The sequence below is a fragment of the Conger conger genome, chromosome 8 (genome assembly GCF_963514075.1).
Source record: "Conger conger chromosome 8, fConCon1.1, whole genome shotgun sequence".
Classification (NCBI taxonomy): domain Eukaryota; kingdom Metazoa; phylum Chordata; class Actinopteri; order Anguilliformes; family Congridae; genus Conger; species Conger conger.
In genome coordinates, this window is record NC_083767.1 from 41,123,115 (window position 1) to 41,141,138 (window position 18,024).

At 44.1% G+C, this 18,024-nt stretch overlaps 1 protein-coding gene across 1 annotated transcript in view; it reads left to right on the forward strand.

Annotated features, from left to right (window-relative positions):
* The first annotated feature begins 224 nt into the window (after positions 1–224).
* The window catches only part of LOC133134872 (beta-1,4-N-acetylgalactosaminyltransferase 3-like), a 52,191-nt gene continuing 34,391 nt past the window's right edge, over positions 225–18,024 (forward strand). Inside the window, exon 1 of the mRNA XM_061251429.1 lies at positions 225–676. Within this exon, the coding sequence (XP_061107413.1) occupies positions 526–676 (151 nt within the window). The 5' untranslated portion in view covers positions 225–525. The remainder of the gene's footprint in view (positions 677–18,024) is intronic.

Here is an 18,024-nt window from a genome sequence, read left to right on the forward strand (position 1 = left end):
GCTGTAGCCTTGCCATAATTGCTGGGCTATTGTATTAATGATTATTAATCACCATCAAAAGATACCAGACAACCATAGTTATCACTTACTTTTAATCAGCTCCGATTGAATGCTTCGTTTACCTGTTTTTGTTTGTGCTTACGAACCGGTTTGGGGCGTTGCCATTTTAAATCTTCTCTGCGATCACTCTGTGGCTCAATAACGGCAGTGCGTGTGGGAATCGAGCGAGGGCTATGTTATGCAGGGTTTCTCTCCCAACAACTGTCGAAAGCGATACGATTTGCAAGAGTGCTGCAGTGTGCTAGCAAGCAAAAGGTGTTTAGTTCATTGGGGTGAAACCACTGCAAACCAGCAGTAATGTTAAATTACACTAGTCTGCGGGAAACCGGAGTTTGGGATAAGTGTGCAATCGTAAGTGCAGAATGATTTCTGTCTCAAAACGTATTTATTATAACAGATGAACTATTTACAGAAAGGTATTACCAAAGAAGAAAAACCCGGCGCGAACAACTCGGTGGAGGCTGAATGGTGAAGAAGATGAGGACTTCCTTTATTCCCATCAAAAAATTAAGGCGAAATGTCAAGTATCTTCTTTTTGGTGCCGTGTTAATGACTGGAGTTTTGGCTGCCTATCTCGAATTTGTTGCAACAACAAATACATGGGACGACAACATCCGTAAGTATTGAATGAGTTATCGCGCAACTGTTGCTTTCATGTTGCTAGCAAAAGGTATTCGCACAGTTAGCGAGCTAGCAACTGGGTTGTTTACTGGCCCACGCTTGCGGTAGCCTAGTCAGCTGGTGGTTGCCTATAGCCTTCTCGCCTCCTGGCCCGAAGTGTTTGGAAGATCGTGAACATCGATTTGAGATTAAATAAAAGATCAATGTGGACATTCATTTTCGGTCCAGGAAAATGTTGGTGACAAAGTAAAAGTTTGTGTAGGTTACCACATCAAATGCTCTCGTAGGCTGCGCGGATGAAAGTCTGTCAAATCTCCCTGTCATTAAAACATTAAATGTGTAAGTTTTAATTGTAAACCTTAAACATTTGTGAACTCCACAGTAGGCTACTTATTCAGTCGCTAAGATTGAGAGTTATTAAAATACTAATTTACAGGTGGAATCTTAGCGGGCGAATCTTGTTAGCAATTGCTATTGGTCAGGTGCGAGCGTCTGTAAAATGCCAGTAAAGTATGGTGAGACTTCGTCTTGGGTCAACTTGTTGAGGATCTGACCCTCTTTCACGGACACGTTGTTCGAGCCTCTCAAGGCATCATATAAATGTTGTGCGTTGTAGTTTCTGCGACCTTCTTGACCAGCAGGACATCACTGTGTGGTGAAATTATTAAAAGCATATCTGCAGTATTGAGGTGCTATGCTGTTTGCCTCATTAGTTATTCCTTACTGTGTGTTCAAATGTATTTTAAAAAGCTATGTTCTGTCTCCCAGTTCTTGTCCGTATATTCAGTATACTGTATCTGCATAAGATTTGAACATTTTGGACTTCTATGAATACAGGTATCAACAGGGTTTCATACCTATTTTAAGCGCAGCCTCATCAATGGCTTAGTAGTTAACGTACATGATTTCTATTATCTTGTTGACCTACTTGCTTATTATGTAATTTTCTAGTAAAGTGTGTGTTGCTCTCTTTGAATGAATGCCTGTTTGAATGAATGCCTGTGGTTTTCTTTGAGAGAGAGAGAAAGAGAGAAAGAGAAAGAGAAAGGGGATTCAGAAAATAAATAATTCCCAACCACTCTAGCTGATGAGGTTACTACAGTCTTCTGAGTTTTCAGTAACATGTTGTTATGGCTTTAAATCAGTCTTATTATTGACATACCGACAGGTCCTGCCTAGGCAGCCGCCTTTGGGAAATCTTCTCATGTGAATCCACGGAGCATTTTTTGTGGCTTTTTACACAAGTGTATCTGTTTGATAATTTTATTCAGTCACACTTCTGGCATATGGCTTTTGGCTTCATGTTGTGAAAACCTGTCATTGAAGAATAAATGTCCTCATCAAGCCTCATCATGCCTAGAACCTCCAACTGACAGATATTATGTAGTTCTCTTTAATGAATTGGCGAATAGGCCTACTACTCCACCGTTAATATTAAAGGTTATTTCCCTGTAGCATTCCTTTTTTATAGACATTTGTGTGTTCATTTGTGATTTAAGGTTAGCATCAGGTGTTCAGATTCAGGTAAACATTGAACCCTCTCTTCTTAGCAGGCTAAACCTATAACATCTGCAGTGCAGAAGAGGAGGTGATTCTTTGGCTCTTGCCAAGGAGGCTCAAATTAGTTGCCTGTAGTCCTGATGCTTGACTAAAGTTCTATGGTTATGCTGATATTTGGAATGTGTCTGCATGCAGCTTCACAGACAGCAGACACCCTGCAGAACCATGGTGCCAAATTTGCGCATTCATTTAGTTAACCATGGCACTCCCTACAGCGGGTATCATCACCTCTGGCCCTTAATTCCAGCCATGGTTCTTTTCTCCAACAGATGGGCCATATTCTCACCTGACTCCCAGGTAAAGGGATTGTGGGAAAAGCTGTAGTTCTCGGCCCTCGAGGACCGTGAGCTGCTGACCCCTGCTCTGCTGAAACCGTAGTAATCCCATTAGTAGGTAGTAGCAGTTCAGGATGGATGTGTTTTAGTTCTGTTGCAAAGCCGAGTTCTGTCCCAACAGTTCTGGGAATGTTGTAAGATTTGTGTCAGCCAATGGTCTGGAATTTCTACATAACCCAAAATATAATACATAATGCTTTCATGGAAAAGTGGATTTTAGGACTGTGGATTTATAGGACTATCAGTGCCATTATCTTTTTGAGATTAATATTCAGCTGTTAGGCTTGAGGAGCCTCTCAAGGTGTTGGTGCCAATACGGCCCAGAATGTTCCGCATGGTGCATCTCTAATGAAGTTTAAGCATGCCGTTTTCACTTAAGTCACAGCATCAAATGTATCCCCTCTCTGACACGTGTATGTTTATTCGTCATATCAGCCCAGTTTATCAGCCACAAGCATAGCATCTGCCTACTACGGCTATGTTTGTTTAATGCTAATACTTGCCAGCACATTTATCATGCATCCGTATTTTTTTCTGTATGTCATTAGTTTAGAAGCAATGACTCCTGCCAGCCGGTTCAGGTACTATGTGTAACATTGAAGGCTGACGTTTCATCACGGATTTTAGCAGGGTAGGCATTTGCAAATCTGACTTAAGCCACAGGGAATAATATAAGATGTATCAAATTATATCCCGGGATTTGCTTTGGCAATGAGAGGCTCACAGAAAACCAATCTTCACTATGGTTACCTGGCCTTCTTACAAGGTAGTTATACATCATGCATCATACCTCACCGAGAGGAGCTAGGCACCAGTGTTGTGTACCAGTTAACTCTTTGAAGAGCAGGCTTTCTGGAATGTCTGTTCAACATTCTAAGTCCGTGTTCTAGAACTCCACCGCTTTCAATTACCAAGAGTGATGGTTACATCAGCATTAGAATGTTCAGTTAAGAACATTCTAATCATATATTTTGTGACCTTACACCTAAAATGGTTAAGGAAACAGGCCTGGAACTTCAGAGTTACTGCCGCTGGACCCATGGGTATGCATTGCCTTACCATTGCCTTAGTAAATATCTAGCTGTACGATTGTATATATATATTTTATGCTCCTTATCTTGGCATGTGTGAATTATAAAAAGGAGGGTGACTGAGGTGTGGTTTGTAATGGGATTTTGGGATGGACTTTGCTATTATTAAGCCAGCACATAAACATAAGTTTCCTGTTTTCGGCCTTTATTTAAAAGGGGAAAGGCCGGCCCTTTCTCGGCACAGGTGTGTGTGTGTGTGTGTGTGTGTGTGTGTGTGTGTGTGTGTGTGTGTGTGTGTGTGTGTGTGTGTGTGTGTGTGTGTGTGTGTGTGTGTGTGTGTGTGTGTGTGTGTGTGTGTGTGTGTGTGTGTGTGTGTGTGTGTGTGTGGTGTTTTTATTGTACAGGTTGACTCATCTTAAACCTTTGTTCCCCACCTTAGCGGAGGTCCATTGTGTGCCGTCCCTGTGTACTTGCCTGCTTTTGACTGAAACTATTCCTGCACAGTGCACCTGATGCCACCACAGACCTTTGTTTGCCCATTGTTTTTTGTCTTCCCAAGAATAGTTTTGTGGGTGTTTGATTCTCGTTTTCAGTTCTGTTTGCTAGGGCCAAACTGAGGACAGTGTCTCTGTCGCCCCCCTCCCAACTTCACTCAACACTACCGCCACAACCCGTCACTGAAACGAGTCTGATTGTCCCAAAGTAAACATAGCTTTGCCTAGCTATCTTAGCCAGGGGAGGAAGAGATGTTGGCTCAGAGTCCAGGTGCGAATCTTCATGTTGCTCTGTGAATTCCGTACTTTCAGGGTGGTTCACCTAGAAGAGGTTAACTTCGTCGGCCTGGAAGGCCCCAAAGACACCTTTACATCTGCTGTCCTTTTCCTGCTGGGGTCTTTGCGCATTCTCTGATCTCCGCAGGAACGGTGGTCCTGCAGCACGACTTGTTCCCCCTCCTCATACAGCGTGGTTTGCCTCTGTTTCCGGATTACGTCTCAGAAACGCATAAAAACATGATGGTCATAAAAGCCATGTGGTCCCCATGGTTCTCAAGGAGCTGCATGAGACGCAGCACTGAAGTACACTAAAGTACTCTGCCATATGCCCCCTCTGCTCAGGGTACTAAAGTACGCATTTTAAAGCTTGTGTCTCAAGGCAACTGCTTCCTTGATGAGACCATCATAATTTATAATTATGAAGTAATTTGGTTTTGCTCTTTGATAACCCTCCAGTTGGGGACACAAGACATAATCTAGAGCAGTACTGAGCCTTTATTACTGTAATTCACATTTTAAAATGTTTTTTTTGAAAGACTGCCAGTGGCTTTCAGGTTAATATATTGTTTTACAACTGTTTAACAGGGCTGTAGCGCTCCTCGAGTGTGGAGGAAATGGCACTAAGTGGCCTCCCTCACTGCAAACATCACATTCCTGTCAAGTTTGCGTCTGACGTCCAGTGAAGCAGCTCTTTCTTCTTTGGGTCATTGTGTGTGCGGGGAGCTGCGATGCCCCTGTCCTATTCAGTGTCGGTAGAGGTTACAGCCCTTTCCCTTTAAATTCTGTCCCGCGTTGAACTCGGATATCCAATTATTTATACGTTTGTTCTCATGCTACATGCATGCTGTGCCATGAGACCTGGGGCCTGTTCCACAAAGCAGGATTATTGAGTTAGCCGGATAACTGCACTGAGTAAAACCCACAAAGCCGGATTACTGAGTTAGCCGGATAACTGCACTGAGTAAAACCCACAAAGCAGGATTACTGAGTTAGCCGGAAAACTGCACTGAGTAAAACCCACAAAGCAGGATTACTGAGTTAGCCGGAAAACTGCACTGAGTAAAACGCGGACCCCACCCAAATCTTGAACATGTACTGAAGTAAAAAGACTTCTTTTGGGTTTTACTTTGTGCAGATATATGGATAACTCAGGAATCCTGCTTTGTGGAACAGGCCCAGAGTACATAGTGAATTCTGGAAATGCCTCTGGATAACATATAACAGAATAGCACATACTGTGACAGAAATGTTCATTTGCATGTGTAACCTGCTAGGCTGTGGATAACCCACGGGAGTAGGATGGGAAAAATAGTTATTCCCTGTGGGTTATGCAGTGCTGCAGCCTTTGCTTTAAGTGGGGTGATGAAGGTGTGTTGCTGGCTTTTATGACGCTGTGATAACAGACTTACTTACCTTAACTGGGCTGCTGATCTTCCCGGAACAGGTTAATTGTGTCTACACAGAGTGCATGTATGCATGTATACATATGCAATGCTCCTGCTTACCATGAATATCAGTATGTGGATGTACAGCTTGTGTCGCAAGCTCAACAAAATGGGGTCAGATGACTTCTGTCCTGTTGTCTAATAATGAGCCTTCAGACATTTCCCCTACAGTGTTTTATCAGATTATATATAAGGAAATAATAATGGAGCCATATGAAGCCACAGCAGATGGGAGGTCTTATTAAATTAGCTGTGACTTATGAAAGCCACTGACCCAGTTAATGAGTGCATACTGTATGTGTCATAGGGGCTTGTTTTAGTATGTACTTGCTGCTGGGGAAGCTAGTACACTAGCTAGGATAGTCTTTTTGTTTTGTTACATTATATAAAAAAAGTGTGCATGTTCTTGAGTGGCCCATATAGTTTTGTGTGTGTTGGAAGGTGCTTTAGATGCTTCCAGAAGTTTCTGTTGATATGCTGGCTTTACATTGAACATTGGGGGTTTATGGTCTAGAGAATGACAGTACACTTCAGGTACATCCAAAATGGCTTATACAATGATGTAATGCATATACAATGATGTAATGACTCCAGAGGTTTTAGTGCGTACATAACCCAGTTATTCTTCTAGGATTAATTAGTTTCATAGACTATGCTTTTGCCCAAGCAGACAGCGAGTCCATCACCAAACAGAGTAGGTTGGGCTTTTGTTTGCAGTATTTTGAAATCACTGTCTGGATCCTCATTGAGACATGGTTAGACGGAATAAATGTCTTGTTTCATTAAAGCAGTAATTTACAGTTGCTTAAAAATCGATTTTCTCCTCAACAGTAAAATTACTAGCTTGGAAAATACTCACAATGCCCAGGCAGCAATTTGAAAATGAAACCCGCATCAAATTTAGCATCAGAAAGAACCTATTTCAAACCATAATTCATTGTCATTGTTGTGATTCAAACTGTTATCCTCAAACCTGATCAATTGAATGCTGGAAAAGGGTTTGTAGTCCAATTGCAATGCAATGGTGCAGACATTGACTAGACATCTAATGCACTGTCTAGTGCAGGGGTCGGCAACCCTGGTCCTGGAGAGCCGCAGGGTGTGCTGGCTTTCGTCTCCACCTTAAAATAAGCAAGCGACTCAGACGCAAGAAACCAGGTGAGGTGAGTTAACTGTGTAATCAACGGCTTTCATTGATCAATTAATGCCAAGCAACAATGAAAGCCAGCACACCCTGCGGCTCTCCAGGACCAGGGTTGCCGACCCCTGGTCTAGTGTCTCGTCATCTGCTACATATTTAGGGGTACTACATATACTGGGGATGTGTACAATTCATAAGACACAATATGATATTCTTGAAATGGAGGAAGGAAGAAATGTTCTTCCTGTTAACCTGGGATCCCAGGCAATGTTTGCAATGTTATCACAGTAAACAAACGTTAGCCAGTAGCCAGTTGTGAGATTCTAACATGTTGTGTTAGTTGGGTAATAGCTGCAGGTAATGCTCACTTATCCCTTCCCTCTGCACCCCGGACCATTCAGCCACTGATGGGCTCAAATGGACCTGACAGGGAAATGTTTTCAAGCACTTGGACACCACCCGGACATTGGCTCACTTGTCACCTCTGCTGCCGATCAGATTAAATCCAATTATTCCACTACAGCATTCACTGTCTCCATTCAACAGCACACCAATGCAAGGCCCAAGTTGGCAATTTGAGAGATCAATGGAGTGTAACTCAGCACACTTGTTTCCCACAAAAAAAGCCCCACAGAATCTCAATTGCCACGTCTTTGAAGACCAGGACTTTGAAGACTTTTGAGAACCTTGCCTTCAAGTCCACTTGTGTTTCCCCTTCCTTTGAAAGCGTCCCTCTTGAGTTGTGTCGAATGCCAGAGCGGTGGCCATTGATACTTTCCCCTGGAGGTAATGGGAAACCTTCCCTAAATCTCAGAAGGAGGAGTCATCTGGCATCTGGACTCAAGCGTGTAATTATCACGGAGCAGTGGAGAATGCAGAGAGGGTCAACCTTGAGATGATTACAGCCCGGGTCCTGTCCCTCAGATCCCGTGTCTGTACCTGAGAAGACCTGTTCAGGATCTCTCATTAAGGGGTAATGAGCTCCTCCCCCAGACTGGGTCTTTGTTCCACCTTGTGAGTTATGGATGAGCTGAGCGGTTTCTCAAAGCCTACGCGTGCCTGCTCAGTCCAGCCAAGCTTTGTTCACCTTTAGACGTATGACTCACACTGCGACCTCCGGAATATGCTCCTAGGCCTTAGATATTGGCTAAGCAGAACTTTCTGTTTCTCTGTATATTTGTTTCATAACGTGTATGATCATGTTATGATCTCGGATGTGTCCTGCATCAGACTACTTGATGTATCACTTTTATACATTTTCTTTGACCCAGGAAGAAATATGTTTTGCCAGCTGACTTCAGTTAATGACTTGCATTGCTATGGGGCTGTAAAATCCAGAATGTGACATTCCATCACTGTAGAGCTCTGTTCTGTAAAATGCGTGTTGCAATGGCTAATCATGTAATAGATGAATAGGCTGTGTCAGGAAATGGGATGGAGTGGGAAGCAAATTTCTTGTCTGCGCTTTGTTGGTCATGGGGCGAGCAGTGTTGTGTAATATAGAGCAGCAGTAGGTAATGCTGGTGCTCAAGGTCGTCCGAACCACTAATTGCTATTATTAGACTAAACAAATGTGGGTTTTCCATGCACTGTTATTGAGTACCACATGAAACCACATGAAACGTCCAGGCCTGTGGTACTCCAGGAATGTGATTTACATTCTCAGGGTTTGAACCATCAAACCGTCATTTCTTCTGCCCCTCACTGTTGCTTTCTTCTGCACGGTTGTCATGTCCACTTTGAGAAAAGGGGGGGGAATCCTGTAATAAGGACTGTGGAAAATGTAGACCGGAGCTGCTTTAGATGTCAGTGACGGAGAAATGAGCGATGCCTGGAAAGGCCCTCCCTTTAAGCCCCGAGAGGAGTGCGCTCCCAATAACTCATCCGAAGAGCGCTAGGCCCCTCCAGAGCCTGCGCGCTGAGTTCAGCCTCTCTGCTAAATGAGTGCTTTGTTTCGCCGTCTCTCTGGTCCCTGGTAAACAGAGGAACGGTAATGAGTGGAAATGGGTCGGCCTCCCGGTGGTGACAGTTACAGGAGCGGGCTCTGCTTTTGAACCCTTCGGTGTCTGGATGGTAGCCTGGCACCGCAGTGCCGCCATGACTGTGAGATTTGGGTCAATGAATAAGAGGAAGGCAGGTCACCATGGTGAACTGTATTACTATTGGGGTGGTGAACGGGGAGGGAGCCAATTATAAGGTCATTACCGTAGTAGCCTACTTAGACTTGAGCTTTCCCTGTAATTTGTTTCAAAGCAATTACATGCAGAGGCAGTGGATGGACCTACCCTCTGTCTTTTTGGAGCCGTGCACAGTTCTCACTCAATACTGTTCATTAGCTTCCTGCTGAAGCATAAACCTTCCGCAGGAAACAGCCTTTTATTGAATTCTTGAATTAAAAACAGACTCCTTGAGGTTCTGTGCAAGGAAGGTAAGCACTTTGTTGGCTTTTAAGGAATATAGAGCAGGGGTGACTGTATTCTTCGATGCCAAGTATACCCGCATTGATGGAGTGCTCTTTGCACAAATCCAACATAGTTCCTTCCTTGTTGCAAAAAAAAAAACTCCCAAATGGGGAATAAATATCAGGAGGAACCAGGCTAGAGAGGGAGTGTAATGGTAGATGGATAACACAGAGATGTGTTTAAAAATTCCATTATAACCAATGGGTTGGACAGGTTAGATTTAGGTAGTATATTTAACTGGGAAAGTAGCAAGTCAAGCAAAACAGTTTAGAGGGGCATGGTCAGGTGTCTGTAGCTCCAGGATGTGTCGATGCATAGCATACACATTAAAATGGTGATCGTTATATTAGTAGAGTATGTGTACAGTTGTGTGCCAGCTTCTTGCAGTGGGGCATTGTGAATTGTGTTACTGTGCCCTCATTCACTTTCTATGCTTTGTGCTACTTTGTGACTCCTTCCTGGCCATTCCCACGATTATAGCTTGCTGAATCGTGCCACATTACAGATTAACTATAGCGTTTACTTGTAAGGCAATCCTTCCACTGGAGGCGTTGTATATTGTCGGGGAGAAGCCGAGATGCCAGTCTCTTACAGACGATCCCATTCTCCCGGGAAACGATACCATCGGTACCGTTCCACTTCCTGAAACCTGTCCGCTCTGGTTTTGCCTGCGTCGCCATCAGTGAGCGGGGAGAAGTGCATGTCGTCTCCGCCCTGTGAGGTGTTCTTTCTTCTCGGTGCCTGTAAGAGGAAATCGTTCTGTTCCAGCTCCGCCTGCTGCTGACGGATGAATGGGCCTGTCAGTCACAGCCCCCTGCCCGCACGCTTTTCACCGCACAGGTGAAGGAGACACCAGCTCTGTGGGTGTGTGTGTGTGTGTGTGTGTGTGTGTGTGTGTGTGTGTGTGAGCACACCTCCCTTCTCCAGCCAGGGCCCCAGCTGGAGACAGCAGCTGCTGAGGGGATAACAGACAGGGGACAGGGGTGTGTGAGAGAGAGTGTGAGAGAGAGTGTGAGAGAGAGTGTGAGAGAGAGTGTGAGAGAGAGTGTGAGAGAGAGTGTGAGAGAGAGTGTGTGAGAGAGTGTGTGAGAGAGAGAGCAAGTGAGAGAGAGCGTGAGAGAGAGAGAGCGTGTGAGAGAGAGCATGTGAGAGATCGTGTGTGCATGTCTGAGAGTGCACGTGAGTGTGTGAGTGTGTGAGTGTGTGAGTGTGTGAGTGTGTGAGTGTGTGAGTGTGTGAGTGTGTGAGTGTGTGAGTGTGTGAGTGTGTGAGTGTCACCCTCGCAGCCTGTGTCCTCCCGGGGGTTGGGGTTGGGGGTGGGGCGGTTGGTTGGTTGGTGGCCGGAAGTACTGAAGAACAAAAGGCAGTGGAATAATACAGACCTCTCACCCTTTCTCTGCCTCACTGTGGAATGTGTGTGCCCTTCTGGGTTTGAGTAAGACTTCATAACGTACTTCAAATACAGGGTACAGGGCGTCCTTACAGTATAGTATAACAGCTGAATGAGTCATCCATATGAGATGGTACCTCTGTACAGCATTCCTTGTCTATTAGTAATAATAATAATAATAATAATAAAATCCATCAGATTTCGGCCCATGTGCGGGGTTGAATTAGGCCTACCTGACTGATTCAGGATTAAGCAGATTTCTCCGACCACTGACGGCTTGATGTTCTTCCTCATGGTCTCTCACTCGCCACCTATGACCCTAACGAGAGATTAGTCCTCAGCAGTCTAGGCTTGGTCCTGATGGACATTCTGTGATGGTCGAAATGTTCATTTTTTTCAAATGGTGTATAGTGAGTTTTTCTGGCTCCAGTAATGACTTATTCCCGCTTTTCGCGTTACCATTTGCTCGCACCTGCATTATTAATTTTTTCTATTTGGCTGTTTGTCTGTTCTTGTATTTCTTATTTGGAAAAGGTACTGCCAATAGTATGGTCCCACAGGTGTAAACACATTTGAGCACAGATAAGCATGTAATGTTCTCCATTGGTTCTGACCTCACCACAGCTCCCAAGTCAGGCTCACACAGACATGAGTCAGAGGAAGGCTGGCCGTCACAGTCATCCCACACTTTCAAAACTGATTTCCGAGAGACCGATCGGGCGGGGGTTTGCAGTTCCTCAATTTGCAACAGTTCATCAGTTTGCTACAAGACCATGCCAATGTCTAAACTTCAGTTCCTCCTGGTGCAGACAGCTGATTTGAGGGAGATTTTGGGCCTCTCGCAGGTATAAGGGAGCAGATGTCAAATTCTGGGAGAGATTCACGAGGCTTGCGGGAGAAGTGGGGTGTAAATGGTGAATGGTTGGCATTTATACAGCACCTTTATTTAAAGCGCTGAACAATTGATGCTTCTCATTCACTCATTCATTCATACACACACCAACGGTAATTTCCATCACTGGCCACGGTCCTGATACAGTACAAGGCAATGGGCCCACCAATGCCATACAACAGCGCCTTTACACCATGAGCCTCTCAGCAGCCCTGCTCATCTGTGTTCTATCTGCTGGCTTGGTCTTTCTGCACCCGGTCCACCACTGAGAGATGGATCATTCCTGGGTATCATTGACCAGTGTGGCGGCTGGGCTCGGCGTGCGAGGACCACCACGTCTGCTGGATAAGTAGGCACACTGTCACCCCCTGGGCTGATTCGTAACACTGTCCAGGTGAGCGCTTACCTAACCGTTCGGCACGGTCCTCGGATTGCTTTGCTTCCTTCCCACACACCGCGCCCAGCTGCCGCAACCAGGTATCGCCACATACGGGTTTTCCATCATCGCCAGGGATGTGGGTTTCCCTGAACCATGCGGGGAATGTCGTTCCGTAGAGGCTCGTACTCACAGCCCGCGGCCGAGGCCTGCCAAATGGCGGTAGTCTTGGGGTGTATGTGCATTGGTTGCATTCCAAAGGAACTGACGCATATAAATAAAGAAGGGCAGCTGCTCTGCGGGAAGGGAAGGGTGGCTGTACTCCTAATAGCGTCTTGATATTCATTCATTGTGTGGTGCATCCAGTTCCTACTCATCACCGTGCTGCGACCCAGCACGGTTTCATTATGTCTTCCACAAGGGCTTAATGATGTTCAGTTCTGGTGATTGCGGAGACAGTTGAAGGTTTTTGACTTTTGCAAAACCGGTCACGGAATAGTTTAGCGGTGTGTGTATGGGGGTGTTATCACCATGGAATGTGGGGACTATCAGTTTATCATGAGGTGCATCTGGTCTTGTACAAGGACGAATCCGCTGCAGTGCTTAACAGTCGGTAGCCGACATTGTGTTTTGAAAGTTTCCTTTAGCTTTCCCCAAGCATAAACCCGTCCAGATGTAGGAAAAAAAAGTTGAGTATAACAGACCATATTAACTTTTTTTCCATTGCACAAGGCTCTAGGTTTTGTGCTCCTTATCTGGTTATGTGTCTTTGTGAATTAACCTGAGATACACAGGGTTTCTGAATAGTCGCCCTGCCATAAATACCAGCTCACAGTCTACTGTTTCTGTTGAGACTGGGTCATGGAGGTGTTGGTTCAATTCTGTGCTAATGTTTAGCAACCGTTAATCCTCTTTAAGTGTCAGTCCCTGTCTGTGACCTGTGACAACAGACCACACTTCCTCTTTGCTAATGCACTTTGTTCATATGTTGTCATATTTTGGACACTGTTCCCTTTGCCACATTAAATAATAGAACTCTTTCTATAACCGGCCTTGCCGCATATTGTTGTGCAAACTCACATATCAAAGTGCTGATAGGTGACAGCCTGACGAATACAGCTACTGTAATTGGCATTCAACCTTCTGTGACTCACCCTTGTAGCTGCCTTTGTAATCATGATTTACTGCAAAGTTAATAAGTCTTTGTAGGGTTTCCTTTCCTTTCCCTCTATGTAAGCCTTGGGTAAGTGTTCCTTTTCTGTCTTTTAAAAACACATTTTTGTGTTCCTGTAAGGGAAGTGGAAGGGGCTATATATATAAGGAGCATTGACGTTGCTTTGTTGATTCGTCAAACCCTTTTGGAGGCCATGTCATCTTGCAGAAAATCAAATTTGGCAGCCTTTATACTTCCGACTTACGATTTGTTGGCAAATTGTGTACAACATTTTATGACCTTAGATCTTATGGATTACGATTTCTGTAGTTGTGCAGTGGTATATGACCAATTTTTTCCATGGCAAATGACTAGCGGCTTGCACAGCAGCAATCGATGAATTAGGTAGATGTGTGACCCAATAACTGTTCATCATCAGTTATCATCAACAACATCATCGACATCTAAAATAGTGCGCTATACTTTCTCAAACTTCATATATTTTCTAGTTTAATTATTAACTGTTATCTAAAATGGTCCACTATACTTTCCCATACTTTATATATTTTCTAGTTTAATGAGGCCCGGCATTGATATTAAGTATGATACTAAATATGAAGTGTTATTTAAAGTTGTATAAAAAATATGGAAATATTTAATAAGTACACATTGACGATAAATCGGGTGCGATCAAGAGGCTTCCTCCAGGCTAACACACACCTATGCCTTGAACAGGATTCAAACGGAGGCAAATATTCAATATCATTTGTCAATCACCACCGCTCTTACAATTATTAATTATATTGATTTGGTTAGCACTCTTGTTTTGCCGGAAGGGAAGCAGCTGAAGTTGTGTGGACAGTTTAATGGCTTTCTTCCACAGTTGAGAAGTCTGTAGTCTCTAAACAATCATGGAAGTATTGAGGAACAGATGAACACTACTAGGATTACAGCGTAATCCCCATGGGAATTTCAAATGAGGAAATTTACTAGCATCATTCACTGCTGGAGGAACCCTTAAGCCCTTGATGACTAACAATAAGCACCAACCACAATACCACTTTTCTGTATTCTGGCCTTAGAAAATTGAGTAATACAATGTAAGTATGATGTACCGTAATTGCAGAAAATTGGAAGCTGGAGGAAGTGACACAGAGTATTACAGATGATGGTAAGGGTGATTTTGTCTTATGCTTTCAACAGAAGTGAATCTGTGCTGTTGTGAAAGATGGAGATATGTTGGGCTGTTTGAACAGCATGGTGTGTGGATGCCTGTGGACCAGGGGCATGTGCTTGAGTTTACATTCATGCGTGTCGTTCTGGTACGGAGCGGCCCTTAAATTCGAGAGTCCCCTGATCCCAGATCAGTAAGAGCTTCCTGGCTCAACTGGGCTGTGTCTGGACCTGTGTCAGATAACATGGCATGTAAAGCTAAACTCCAAAATCCAGAGAGAAGCTTCTGTTTTATCTAAAGGTGAGCTTTATTTCTCATTTCAAGCACTAACTGCACAAACCTTCACCTATCATTTTAACATGTTTAATTTCTTATTTTTTATCTTTCCTTCTGTCATACTGTACTTCTCTTTAGCCATATGGCAGAACTGACTGTGGCTTGTTGCTTACTGGATAGCAGTGTATAGGTAAATGCTCAACAAAATGGCTGCTTTTTGTAGCTGTTTGAATGTGCTGAATTCCCCCCACTCTCTGAGTACAAAAAAAAAAAAACGTTTCACTTTCTACATTTTTGTCGTGTCACACTTGATATTTTTGGAAGTGTTCAAATTTTAAAAAATGAAAAACACTTTGTCAATGCACTGCACTTACTGTAAATGACAGCACTGGTTGTGTATTTTGGATTAACCAAAGAAATCTATTCATTATAATTGCCATGGCTGGCTCTGAGCCTAATTCAAATTGAATGTTAATTTGCAAGCCTTGAATTATGCTTTAGCGTTTTGAATTTCTGAAATGAGCCTTTCACACGTAACCTTTTATAAAACGGTGGCGCTGATTGATGGACCCAGCCGGAGTGCCATTCCCCTGCCATAGTGCGGGTTTACTTACAGACCTAACAAAGACGTGAGCCCCAACACAATGCCCTTGAACTCAGACACCTATCCGCTCTGGATTAAGTGCTTTGTCCTCGATGGAAACGGAGATTGTTCGGCCGGTCAGGACATTTTCTTCAGATTGTTTACTCAACTTAATGGAAGTCATTCATTCTATCAATTTTCTATCAACGTTCGTTATTGCCACATCGTGAGTTTGTATTCCTCGAACACTAGGAAGGTGACTGCTTGCAAAGTTAACCTCAGGTGGTTCTCTTTGAAATGCAGTGAATGGTAGGAATTTAGCGGTTGTCATTTTGTCACGTTAACATAACTGAGCTCACAAACAGTGTGACAATAGTCATAGAGAGCCGTCTTTGGTTTCAGTAAAGCCTGTATGTACCTGGAGGGGTGAACAGACCGTGTCAGTGATATGTATCAGCACCTATGATCAAGAACCCGCAGTCACATTTTAGGACGCTGACTGTCTTCTCAAGACTTTACATCCACTACGCACTACCCCTCCTCCTCCTTGATCTGATGTACCCACTCACGTGGCCTGATGGAACTTGTAGTCCATAAATGGAGGCTGTGGAATATGTTTAAGGGGCTCTGGACTTCCCCTCCCATCAGCCCCTATGCAAAAGCAGCTGTTTGTTCCATGTTCTCTGATTGGTCAGGCTTACGTTGAGTATAGCCACTGTAGTTCACAGTAGGCTTTGAAAAAGCAAGGTGTTATTGTAGCGTTGCACTCAGGGGAGCGTTTGGAAAAATAGCCCCCCGGGCACGTCCCTGTTGTTAAAATCTATGCTGCATAGTAAGTGTGAGAATAAGAAACTGGGCCAGACGGTAATTAGACCTATGCACCTAGTATGAAAGCCCTGGTGGTGGGGTGTTAAAGGTCACTGATAGGTGCTTCTTTGGCGGTTATAAGCTGATTTGCTCCTGTGCCAACGAGTGATCAGGTACGGGAAACGCGAGCAATGGCCGTCAACATCCTGTGATTTGTCATTGTGTACTGAGATGAGAGTGCTCGTATTGATTTCAGCACCAGCAAACTTACATTTTGTTCCATTTCTTAACAGACTGAACCTCTATGGGGCTGCTTATGTCACCATAGGAAAAATACTGAGCTACGTATTTTATGTACTGTTCTGTGGAATGACTGTAGTGTCAGTGCATGTGATACACAAAGTACAAATTCACGTCAACGCGGCGAGAGGTTTTCAGTAAAAATGATTTAACCCTAAACCCTGACGCCTGCAGGTGATCTCTGCGATAAGCCGAAAGTCCTAACCACGGTGTTGCGTTGGAACCTGCCAGATTCACTCAGGTTTTTGGCTTCGATCCAGAACAAACAGAAAACAATGGTTTGACTAATCTTCAGCTTGGGAAATTGCGTCAAAAGTCTAACGTGAGGCTCTGTTATCTTGAGTTTGATATAATATAACGTGTATTATATTACATCATATATTATAAATATATTATGTTAAAAATATAACAATATACCTAAAGGAATAGAAACAAAGTAATCTTTACATACAGTGAAAATACATGCATATGCATATTTACAGTGTTTTTGCTCTGTGTATTTCTCCTCTTTACTCCATTGTTTAGGCTAGGGAGCTTAAATCGCCTTAAGTGTGGTGTTAAGCTAACAGCATTACTTGCTGCAGTGTAGCAAATTCTGTTGTCTATTTTAGTCATTGCATTTGCATCCACTGGAACCTGGCCAGTGGCCAGCACAGTATAAGTTGTGCCTGCTATAACTGGTCTGTAAGAAAGTGCGTCTGTAAATGCAACAGGCCAGCTGTTGTCGTTTAAGCCCTGAAACAAGATTTGTGACAGAGTTGGGGTTGTGGGGGTGAACATGACTCTTCAGAGCACTGAAAAACTGCCGGTAGTGTTTGTGTTTCCGGAGTTTGTCTGCTGTGGCTGTTTGTGAAAAGGGTTTAGAGTGGCTCTCCTTACTGCCAGTCCAGTCCAGGCTGAATGAACTTGTGTTGTTGCGTGTAAACAGCAGGGCAAAGATATGCCCCATTGATCACAAAATGTCCTAAAACGTTACTGTTTTTTCAATGTTACTGCGATGTTTTGTCAGTGCTGCCTGAGGAAGAGAACACGGTTATGATATTCTCTCGCTGGCCTCAGTTAATCCTAATTAGCTCCTATGGCTAATTATTAATGGTCTAAGCGCAATAAATGTATTCCCTGTTTTTGTATATCAGTGTTATAACATTGCCACACCATAGAGGCAACATTCTATCCCTTCTGTGTTAGCTGGCTGAGACTCATAAAGCCAAGCTGTGGCACGACTGGCCCGTCCCCGGTTCGTGCCGTGTTTGCTTCCAGTTGAGCCGGCCTCATTCACTGCCTGTAGTCTGGGTACGCTTCACTGACAGGCCTTGTTCCACAGCATTGTATTCAGTTTGCCGATAGGCACACTTGGCTTTGCTCGGTGTGTGCGATGTAAATGAGACTTTGGAACAGGAGACGGAAGCGAAGTGGAGTCGATTAAGTGGCAGCCGGCCCGAGTTTGGGTAGTTGTGTTCCTGGCTCGAAGAATGCTGGAAGGCCCCCCTCACCTTTTTGGGTCAGAGTCGGTAACAAGGCTCCCAAGGCCAGCGGCAGTTAAGTTTCTGCCTCTTCGCTCCGTCGCACTTTCAGCTGTAAAGCGATTCCCGTCGGAAACCCTGGATGTCAGCCGTATCTGACTGGCACAGCCCGGCCCGGATCG